Below are 12,013 nucleotides of genomic sequence, written 5' to 3'. Positions count from 1 at the left end.
GTAGTCCAAAATATAGAGGGTTTATTATGTTTCACTGGGTTGGCAAATGCTATTTTTTCAAAGCCTGAGGAACAAAAAAGCCCTCAAAATAGTCTCAGACATGGATGCTTCATAGAGTTAAAAAATTTTTAGGACATTATGTGCTTTAGAAATTTCCTTGTGACTCTGCGAAAAATAATTTTGTTTTGTATCATTTCATTCTGGTTTTATAAAGATCTATAAAATTTTTAAAATTATTAAAATAAGTACTCATGGATAAAAATTCAAACTATTATCTGTTATTCTTTTCAAAAGTGATTATGCATACGCAGACATATGCAAATTATTTACAATTTGCTTGTCTTGCTTAATGTATTTTGTACATCTTTCTGTATTAGTACATGTGGATATAACTTATTTGATTTTACATATGTATATATGTGTGTGTATATATGCATGTGTGTATGTGTGTGTACATATTTATAGAATTGTACTTGTGAGAGTACATCTATAGGATAAATAGGATTACTGGATCAAACTATTTGAAAACATTCAAAAATTGCATTTTCTTTTGCTTTATTTTGTTTAAGAAGAGATATACATTTGAAAAAGTGATTTAAAAAAAAAAATCAGGTGAAGATTTAAGCTCAGTTGGGTCTGTTTTGGTCTCTGTTCTATAGTGTTGACCTGTGTGTCTCTTCTTACCCCATTACTGCTCTGTCTTGATTACTGTGGTTTCATAGGAAGTCTTGGAATTGGATAGTGTGAGTTCTCGAATTTTCCTCTTTTTTTTTTTTCTTTGAACTATTCTAGATTCTTTGCTTTTTTGTATGAATTTTAGAATCAGTTTGTCAACTGAGATTGCATTGAATGTGTAGATCAATTTGGAGAGAAATGGCATCTTAACAATGTTGCATTTTCCTATGCGTGATTATGACATATCTTTTCAGTTATTTGATTTCTCTCATCAAAGTTTTGTGTGAACAAATCCTGCATATATTTTCTTAGATTTACCTTAAGAATTTCATGTTTTTTAATGCTGTTTATTGTAAATTGGTACTTTTAAAACAATTTCCAATTGTTCATTACTAATTTATGGAAATACAGTTGATTTTTGTATAGTGACCTTGTTTCTTGCTGCCTTGCTCAATTCACTTACCGGTTATAGCAGCTTTATGTAGAATCTTTGGTATTTCCTATGTAGACAATAATGTCATTGGTAAATAAAGACCATTTTATTCCTTCCTTTCCAATCTGTATCCTTTTATATCTTTTTATTACCTTATATCACTGTCAAGGACCTCTAGTATAATGGTGAAGTGTGGAGTGGGCATCCTTGCTTTGTTCTTGATATCAGGGGCAGAGCATGTAGTCTTTCATTCTTAAGTACGATAATAGCTGTAGGTTTTTCATAGATGCCTTTTATCAGGTTGAGGAAATTCTCATTCCTAGTTTCTTCTGAGAGTTCCTATCAAGAATGGGTATTGGTGGGGCCAGCTCGGTGGCTCATTGGTTAAGTTTGCATGTTTCACTTTGGTGGCCCGGGGTTCGCTGGTTCAGATCCTGGATGCAGACATGGCACCACTTGTCAAGCCATGCTGTGGTAGGCATCCCACATATAAAGTAGAGGAAGATGGGCATGGATGTTAGCTCAGGGCTAATCTTCCTTAAAAAAAAAAAAAAGAATAGATATTGGTACACCTTGATTCCTGGCCCACAGAAACCATGAGATAATAAATGCTTGTTACTTTTTAAGAAAAAAGAATGGATATTGGATTTTATCAAATGTTTTTTCTGTATTTATTGAAATAATCATGGGTTTTAAAAAAATCTGTTGAAAACAGTGAATTGTGTTAATGGATGTTCTGAGTAGCTTTAATGAAGTATATTTGACATACAATAAACTGTACATATTTAAAGTGTACTAATGTTTAGTTTTGACATATATGTACAGTTGTGATACCATGGCCACAATCAATATGATGAATCTATTCATTACCCCTAAAAGTTTTCTTGGGCCCGTCTCTGGACTTCCTCCCTTAAGCCTTGGCCCTGGGCTTCTGCCTACCTGTTTGTTGGGGTTTTTTTGTGTGAGGAAGATTGGCCCTGAGCTCACATCTATTGCCAGCCTTCCTCTTTTTGCTTGAGGAAGATTGTCCCTGAGCTGACATCTGTGCCAATCCTCCTCTATTTTGTATGTGGGATGCTGCCATACAGGGTTTGATGAGTGCTGTGTAGGTCCATGCCCAGGATCCTAACCCGTGAACCCTAGGCTACTGAAGCAGAGTGTGCGAACCCAACCACTATGGCACCAGGCTGGCCCCTCCACCCACCTTCTTTTTGTCACTATAGATTAGTTTCCATTTTTTAGAATTCTATATAAATGGAATCATACAACATGTACTCTGTTTTATCTGACTCTTTCACTTGGCCTAATTATTTTGAGATTCATCTGTGTTGTGTTTGCATTGATTGATTTTTCTAAGTTGAACCAATCTCTTGAAGTTTCTGTTATAGTCATATATTGCATAATAAAGTTTCAGTCAATGACAGACCTCATATATGACAGTAGCTCCATAAGATTAGTACCATATAGCCTAGGTGTGTAGTAGGCTATCCCATCTAGGCTTGTGTATGTACACTCTATGATGTTGGCACAATGATGAAATTGTCTAAAGATGCATTTCTCAGAAAGTATTACCGTCATTAAGTGATGCATGACGTAATGGTGATTGTCAGACACTTTGACCACTTGAGATGCTTGTTGGGAGCAAGTTCTTCAACTTTCTTCTGACCTTTTTTTTTTTTTTAAATACCTTGTTGTTTTGCAGTCGATTCACAAGAAGTTGCAGGAAGAGTACAGAGTTCTTGCGTACCCTTCATCCAGCTTCCCCCAGTGATAGTACCTTACATAACAACAGTGTGTTGTCAAAATCAGGAAATTGACATTAACACAATACCCTCAGTGCTAGTACAGATCTTTTTTGGATTTCATCAGTTTTTACATGCACTTTTCCTTAAAAGGTTCAGAGATGCTGTAGAGTGATTCTGTTTCTCCATTCTCATTCATGCCTGTCTTTTGCTTCCTTTACTCCTTCATGTTGCAAACTAATATTAATGTACTGAGCTTTCTTTGGGTTTCCTCCATGAGGAAATACATATGTATTTCTAGTTTTGTGATATTCTGTGGTGTGTCATGTACCTTAAGGACTGCCACCAAATTCTCAAGATAGAATGAAAGTACAGTGTTATTCCAGTATTCTGGGTATGTTCTTCAGTATTATCTTCTAATTTACTGATTCACTCTTCAACTGGCTATTGTGTTTATCTCTCTTTTATATTTTTTATCTGTGGTTTTGAATTGGCTATCTTCTCAATATCTACATGTTCTTATTGAATTTTTTCCTATTTTTCTTAATATTTAGGCTTTTCTTGGCAGTTATGCCTTTAAGTTTTTAGATATTCTCAACATTTTTATTGTAACGTCTTTTGGACAGTTCTATAAAACTTATTTGGAGTGAAGGATATTCATTTCAGTTTTGATTTTTTTAACATTAGATTACTCTATGTGTTTTATAATATTAGTTTGTAGATGCCTTTGGAGTAGATTTGTTTGTTTGTCCTCCCCTGTCTTTACGGCCTTTCCTGTTTCCTCCATCCCTCGTTGTTTCCCCTGCCACTCCCATCACCTCCTTTCCCATACCCAACTTCTCTCTGTCCCTAAAAATTTTAAGTTTTGAGATAGCCTCACCCCAACTCTCCAGGCTGGCCTTGGAGATCCAGTTCTCTTAATGGTTTATGGTTACTGTGCTGCATAGTTTTGGGGATGTACAGAGTGTGTAGAAGGCTTGGCTCAGCTTCGGGTCCCTAGGCTGTGTCTGTCTTCTGTTGTAGCTTTAGGCAACATTTGCCTAAGGGCTTCCTTTCAGGCTCTTGGTAAGGTCAACCATCCTTATTCAGTGAGCCTGGCTCAGGTTCCTGTCTGAGGTGAAGGACTTTGAGTTTTCTCTGCTCTTCAGGGCTAAACTCTTTCAGACCCAGAGCCCATCAAGTTTGTTTTTTTGTTTCCTACTCTTTTATATTCTATTTTTGCTCTGTAGGATTTATTTTATATTGAGTCCCACTTATGCCTTTTGTTTTCTCTTTTTATATTTTGTTGGTATGTTTGGAGTAAACAAAATTTTTGGATTATCACTGGACGGATTCATCTTCACCCAGAAAACATCTCTACAAATTCTCTCATTTTAAATTTCTTTTCCTTGACATTCTATTCCTACTTTATGAACATGCATACATTTTCCTCTTACAACTTAAGTTTTTGTTTGTTTTTTGCTGAGGAATATTAGCCCTGAACTAACATCTGTGCCAATCCTCTGCTATTTTTTTTGTGTGTGGGACACCTCCACAGTGTGGCTGGTGAGTGGAGTAGGTTCATGCCCAGGATCTGAACCCATGACCCTGGGCTGCGAAAGTGGAGCATGTGGAACTTTAACCACTCACCTACAGGGTCGGGCTCACAACTTGAGATTTTTTTAAAGTTTGCTCCTCTTTTCCACAGTAACACTTTTACTAAGGGACACTTCCTTTGAATGTTTAGTTTTCCCCTTATTTTGAATAGGGTGAGTCTTTTCATATATTTGCGGATTTTTTGCTTTTTATCTTTTAGGTTTGAAGGTCTCTTTTGGTATTGGCAGCTCAGATAGGCTCCTTTAGAGATTCTGTAAGTTGTGATACGATTTTTTCCCCCAGTCCTAGGTAAAAAGAAGCAAGTAAAAAAAAATTTAGGTTTATGAACTTTGCTTCAGTGGTTTAGAAGGTGGGAGGTGCTTTGCGCATGGTTGAGATGGGGCTGTAGGCAGAGACATGGTGGAGATAGTCTCTCCTTGGTTCAGGAATGATTTCCTTCCTGTGTGTCTGCTTGGAAAGCCATAAGCTGTCCCCTCCTACCTGCCACCTCGCTGGTAAGGGTCTCTGAAGGATTTCCATTTCCCCTTCCAGTCTTCTTCCACTTCACTGACCTTCCTTGATACCTACAGCACAGCACGAGTATAGTGTCATACAATTTCTGGGTTTCATGGACTCCAGCTGTGGAGGCCCAAATAGGGTTGGAATTTGTGTCCACCTTGGTTTCTGTCCTCACCTCTGATCTAGGAGGTGGGCACTATCCACTACATACAGAAAGGGAAGCCCACCATGGGAGTAAATGGAAGTGTTCTCAGTCTCAGGCTGCTTTTTGCTTCTTCTTAGGAAGACTGAGTAACTGAAATGAGGGTTCCTGTTACAGGCTAGATTCAGTACTAGTTGAGATAGCTTTTTAGCACCAAGGACTCACAGTAGTGCGTTACTAGAATGACTGTTTGTCATGAGATAAGTAGGAATAATACTTAAAGTACTGGACTAAAGGATCAAAAGACCTGGGTTTATGTCAGTGGCATTTAGCCTGTTCTTCACTTTTGTCAAGTGTAAAATGGAGTTCATATTAAGTTTGAATTCCTTAATAGGAACTGTCGTGTATATCAAATGATGTGTTGCACTGTAAACTTGTCTTGTACTATCATAAGATATTTTTAGTATTTTGGATTGTTTTGACAAAATTCTTTCTTCATCTTAGATCAGAGCACTTTATAAATTTAGTATTTATTGCATGTAAGACAAAAATATTCATTGTAGCTTTGGAGTTTATTGCAGAAAATTTTACTTTTTAAAATTACTGAAATCAACTAAATATTTGCTATGTCATTGTCTTCATGAATAGCACTTGATCCTTTTATTTAATTAATGTGGAGGAAATCTAATTGTCAAATCCTTAAAATAAATACATTCACACAGATCTCAGTTCATAGTTCTTTATTTTAATAGAAGTAATCTCTTGCTTTTCTTTTGGTCATTTAAGGTAGGAAAGTAATAGATCACAGTGGTTTGGGTTTGAATACTGTGATTTTGCTCGCCATGTGGCCTTGCAAATTATTTAAATAACCCCTTTGAGCCCTAATTTATAAGCTGGAGAAAATAGTACATTCTAAGCTTGTTTGAGGATTATGTGACTTAACATGTAAAGCTTAACATATGTCCTGTGCTTGGCATGTAGCAGTTGTTTAATAAATGATAGTCATATTCTCAGTGCACTAAGATCTCATCGTAATTGGAACAGTAATCACATTTTGTCTTTCTACTTAGTAGAAAAAGGACTAAACTGAATCTTTGACTGTGTGTTATTTCAAAGTGATTTTAAATAATAGTAGTATATTTTTAATGGAATGATTGTTCTTTTTTTTTTTTCCTGTTTTGTTTTTAAATCACAGGGCCCCTCGATTTAAAAGTTTCCAACAACAGGACAGTCAGGAGCTTCTGCACTATCTGCTGGATGCAGTGAGGACAGAAGAAACGAAGGTCAGGTTTCTTTTTGTTTGTCCCTCATACTCTTTAAAAGGGGAGTTCAAAACTCAAGGAATTAATTCTACCATAATTTTAATGTACGGTTGAGAAATAATTTGATTTTTTTTCTAACTATTCTATTTATTCTTCCCTTATTTTTTTGCCTCTTCTACTATAAGATTATTTTTTTCACCCTTTTACAACCCCATTGTTCTTAATTAGTTAATACTCTTTGGCTATAAATAACATCAATTCAAACTAGCTTAAATAAAGAAAAGGGAATCTATGAATCCAGGTGAAGGGGGATGTAGCTGGGGATACAGAGACAGGAAGTTTCTCAGGAAGCTTTCTCTTTATTTGTCTGGTTTCTCTGGCTCTCATAGATTTTCTGTGTTCAGCTCTTTGCAGACTGAGTAGTTTCTCTGCTCCTCTGTGTGAATGGTGGCACCTGACCACCGTAGTTTGCACGTTGCAGTTCTGCATATATAAAAACAAAACTGACTGTTTGTGAATCCCAATGCTAAATTCCCAAGGGAGAGAAACTTCATTTTCCCATGGTGGATTAGGATCCACTCAGGGATCAGTCACTTGTGACTAGGGGAGTGGGGTCCCAGCCTCCTGGACCAGGGAATATTTCTGAGAAAACAAGGAATGGCTTATGGACGGGATAGATTCCCCAAACAATGTTTATTGTAATCCTATCCCTTAATTATTTGTTGACTTTAATATTAAATGCAACTTTTTTGGTTGGGTCCTATGTAAATAGGATACAATTTTTCAGAGAGAATGCAAGATATTAAAGATATCAAATATGTAGCACATACCCTCCGTTTTCCCCCTTTCTCAGTCATAGCAGATATTGCTAATCACTCATAACAGTTCTGCTGAGTCTGGATTCAGCCTCAGAATCATTCTCAACATAGTACTATGGACAGCACCTGTCAATCGTACTTGTCATAACAGGCGAAATCCTGTTTTCTGTTCAAAGTGAATACACTTCTCTCCTTTTTTTCTTTTTTTTTTTTTTTTGCTGAGGAAGATTAGTCCTGAGCTAACATCTGTTGCTAATCTTCCTCTTTTTTATTTTGCTTGAGGAAGATTAGCCCTGAGCTAACATCCATGCCAATCTTCCTCTATTTCATACGTGGGTCTCCGCCACAGCATGGCTGATGAGTCATGTAGGTCTGGGCCCAGCATCTGAACTTCTTAGTCTATATATTAATATGTAGTGAAGCAACCATGTGAAAATGATGTGTTCATATGCTTGTGGTAGGTGTTGCTGTGTTACTAGGCAGGGTGGACTCTCCCCTCTCTCCCCTTTTTTCTTTAATCCTACTTTGTTTGAACTGTAACATTGTAGTGTTTCTTTATTCCTAATGGCCAGTTTTCAGTGAAGAGAGTTAGAGTTCTAATTTTTTCTTATAAATTTTCTTAAAGAATGAGTTCATCACTCCCTCCTGCTATCAAACACTGTATATTAATAATCCCATCCTTAATTGGCTGTTTATTGATTTTCATATTAAATTAGTTGAATTCAACTTTTGAAAGTGTTGCTGCTTTTCTGCCATCTCTCTGCTTTTGCGTATTTTGATTATGAACCCCACCACCTTCTCTTTAGGTTTATGTCTTTGTCACCTCTCTTAGATTGTGAGTTCCTCAGGGAATGGTGCTGTATCTCTGTATCCCATGGGCCTTGCACATAGCAGGTGCTCAGTGAATGCTTGTTGAATAAGTTGTCTGTGCTTAACCTTTAAATGGACAATTTCTGTTGAGAATTTCAGTTTGGAAGAAAAAAAAATAAAGTCTTTTAAATAAGTTATACCAACTAGTTTCTTGGGGATTTACAATTATTTTGAATATGTTATAATTTGAATAAACTGATAAATTGACAGGATAATACTATATTATATTTTACCTATAATTTGTTTTAAAAAATCAATTAAGATTTATAATTGAGTTTTGGGGCCATTAGCACAATCCCCTTAAACTAATATTTAATCGCATTTTCTTAGATTTAGAAACTGATACTGAAAATTGAGATTCAAACTTAAGTCTTTATGACTCCCAAACTAGTAATCTTTTTAATTCTATACAATACTACTTATTAAAGTTTAGGTTTAATGCTTGGCCATCAGTGACTGGTAGAAATAATATTTTTTAAGCTTGCTATTTAAAATTTAACCATAATTATTTCACTGTTTGAAAAAGTATTAAATCTGCTTCAATAACTGTGATACTCTGGCTGAGGGGGTCAATACAAGGTAGCGTGGTGGGGAGAGAGGCTCTGTCTTCGTGTTATGATTAGTAAATAATTTTGAGTCTTCTGAGCCTATGGATCATATCGGAGTTACTTTAAGATTAATTCAGACTATCCATTGCTTGAATGAATTTTTTTCCCCTATGATTTGCAAGAATATGTTTACTACATGGTGGTCATGTATCATTGTAAATGGAATTAAAAATTACCTCTTTACATTGTTTTTCTCTATTGACATTACAAATAAAACAATAAAATCTATCCCCGTCATTTTTTAAAATTTCACTTCTGTTATTTGATGGCATTCTTTGTTACAATTAAATTATTGTTTTGTCATAATGGTGCTTTGGGATTCACAGTATCTTAAAAACTCAGGCAGTATAGCAGGAGACATTGGCTTTTGAAAGCTCTTATCTGTCTCTATTTGAGGGTTTTAGATGGTGTGGCCAAATTAAATGTCAAGTCTGTGGATCTGTTCAGTCTCGTAGGCAAGGACAGTCGTCCCGGTCAGTTACAGTGAGTAGCCGAGCAGGAGCCGCATTGTCTGGCCTGGGAACTCCACAGCTGTTAATCGTGCTGCTCTTGTGGTTTGTCACTGTCATGTGTTTTTTGATTGAAGAAAGGCTAGAGCATGATGCCCGCCACCAGAGTCTTTTAGTAATGATTAAAAACTACTGACCTCCTTTTATATTGGTTCATTAAAGTCTTTTTCTTATGACTGTAAAGTTGAGGAATATAACATGTTCTTGCTGAATAGGACACTACAGGGATCATTTGTGCAAAAATTGTACATTTTTTATGTGCACAATAAGTAAAATCGAATTTACTGTATGACTTTCTTTCATAGCTAGTCTTTTCAACTTATAAATACGTGTCTCTTCACTTTTTTCTTTTAATTTGAGCTGTCAGTAAATTAATATTCCATTTTTATTGTGTTCTCAAAGATATATCACTTTAATACAATATTGGGTAGAATTATTTTAAAGGCAGAATATCTCAGCTAACTTAAACTGTGAGTTTTTTGCATCTTAGGTTTGCAAGAAGTTTAGGTTGGAGATTTGAAATAGTTGAACATTAATACTGCTCATTGATTAATGTGCTACCGTTGTTAGTAGCTCGCTAGCCAAAGTCTATCTTTTTTTTTAAACCTGAATGGTTCAAAGCACAGCTCTTGACAATGAGAGGGTTGTAGATGGACCTAAACCCTTTTTTTTTTTTTTTTACTTAACTTGATGAATTACCTATTAATTAACTCTTTTAACAGTTTAGAGCAGAGAATATAAATTTGTGGCTAGGATACAATAAAAAAGCAAAAGTCTAATAGTTTAAAAATTAATTTAAATGACTTCATTATTTTTGCTGTTTTTAAAGACTGATATCATAGCTTACATTTTAGAATATAGTAAAGGCTTATTAAATCATATGGAAAGTCATGTCTGAATTAGTAAAATGTTCAAATTGTAGAATAAGTTTACAGACTTCTGAGTTGAGTTAGAGGTCTTAATCTTTTGTAGCTAGAGAGGCTATTTTATAGTTATATTAAATGCTTACAGTGAACATTGGTATTTATTGGAATCTTTTGTTTAAGTCCATTAAATATTTCTCTTGTATGCAATTCACACCATTCTAACTTGCTTATTTTAGTTCAATAAATTCTTTTTTCAAGGTATTAAAGCCAATTTTAGCTAAGACAGTGTCTGAATTATATCAGTTTTCAAATTTTTTGAGTGTGAATTGGAGATTATTTCAATGTTTAATAGTTCCTGGGACACATTGTTTTATTTTGATTCCCTTCGCATGTAAGCATATTTCAGGACAGTGTGCCATGGTGGGGATTGCTGTCTGTTTACTTTTATACCACACTTTGTATGTATTTAAGTTTTTGAATCTGGCATTAGCTTTCAAAATAAACTTGAAGATAATAGTGAGTAGTTCTAGGAAATATAATGTGCTGATCATAGGCCAGTTAATACATGAAACTCAATTTCATAATTATTGGGGGAGGGTGTTAAACTTATAAAATGCATCATACATACAAAGAATGTGTACAAATATACATTCAGTTTAAAGCATAATATAAAGAAAAGTCTTTTACTGCTAGCACTCCTCCCTACCACCATCCCAGATTTAAAAAAGTAGAATGTTATTAAGACTGTAGAAGCTACTGTTCCTTTTTTTCCCAAACACTTCTTCCTCATCAGAGGTAACCACTACTTTGACTTTTACAGAAGTAATTTCATTGCTTTTTCTTATGGTTCTGAGAGCCACCTATGTATACTTAAACAATATATTGTTTAGTTTTGCAAAACTGGGTGGCAAGCACAAACCTATTGCCATTATTGGATGAAGGCTCTCAAAAGAAGGTGAGTTGAGAGAACAGCTGAAACATAGTCTGGCTTTGGCTTCCCAGAGTTTACATTAGCTCTTTCTGGGAATTTAGTAGGCAGGATCATGAATGTGTTCTGAGTTAGGCGTGTCAAAGTCAAAACAACTGGCAGAGGTATAGGAGAGACCGAGTACTAGCTCTGTGGTCCAAAAAGGTTAGAGGCTGCTGTATGTTTTCTGCTTCTGAGTTCATCGTGACCCACCTCATAGCTCTCAGGGTAGGTCAAAGCAGAACAGTTCTAGGGGATAATGTGTATCCCCTGCTGATCCAGACAGCAGGGTATGGGGGGAGAATAAGGACATTTGCAGGTTATTCTCCATACATTCTGTTCTCAGAATAAAATGGCAGTGGGGTTCTTGGTGTTGACCATATGTCTATCTCATAAGTCTCATTGCTCCAATCTCGGTTGGTTGTCTCCCACATTTGATGCACAGGCATCATTCTTGAATTCCTCCTAACTGTGCTCCTGGGAATTCCTTTGGCCTCTCTTATGTATTGGCCCTACTATTGCCTGTAAACCATGTTGTTGTCTTTCTTGGTTTATGTTCTTTGATGGTGTGTATATTTATATGTATATATATTTTTCCTTTATTGAAAAGGTAGCATATACTATATATACACCTTACTGCACTTTTTTCACTTAACATATCATAGCAATCTTTCCATATCAGAAGATAGGAAACTTCCTTATTTTTTTTAGCTCAGTGTTTTTAACCAGTCCCTTATTGATTATCCCTTATATGTTGTTTCTGGTATTTTTGCTTTTATAAACAATGCTATGATGAATAATATATGTATGTTATTTTGCATGTGTGTAAGTAGATCTGTATAAATACAGAAATGAGATTGCTGGATCAAATGATATATGCATTTGTAATTTTGATAGATATTACCAAGTTGTCCTCCATAGGCATGCAGCTTTCACTTCTATCAGCAACTTACTATAGCCTCACCAAAAAATTATTTTGTTAAACTTTCAAATTTTTCCCAATCTGATATGTAGACAAATGGTATCT

General features: G+C 35.5%; 1 protein-coding gene across 9 annotated transcripts in view; it reads left to right on the top strand.

The window, feature by feature from the left end:
- USP45 (ubiquitin specific peptidase 45) overlaps nucleotides 1–12,013 on the top strand; it is a 65,599-nt gene that overhangs the window by 31,139 nt on the left and 22,447 nt on the right. For all 9 annotated transcript variants that reach the window (XR_011422109.1, XR_011422110.1, XM_001503881.6 and 6 more), the window contains one exon: nucleotides 6,282–6,369. Coding sequence is in view for 7 of the 9 variants with exons in the window: in XM_001503881.6 (XP_001503931.1) it covers nucleotides 6,282–6,369 (88 nt within the window). In the remaining 2 variants the exon portion in view is untranslated. The remainder of the gene's footprint in view (nucleotides 1–6,281; nucleotides 6,370–12,013) is intronic.

This window comes from Equus caballus, chromosome 10, assembly GCF_041296265.1.
Source record: "Equus caballus isolate H_3958 breed thoroughbred chromosome 10, TB-T2T, whole genome shotgun sequence".
Classification (NCBI taxonomy): Eukaryota; Metazoa; Chordata; class Mammalia; order Perissodactyla; family Equidae; genus Equus; species Equus caballus.
The sequence above is the reverse complement of the archived record's forward strand: the minus strand, read 5'-3'. Positions and strand labels throughout refer to the sequence as shown.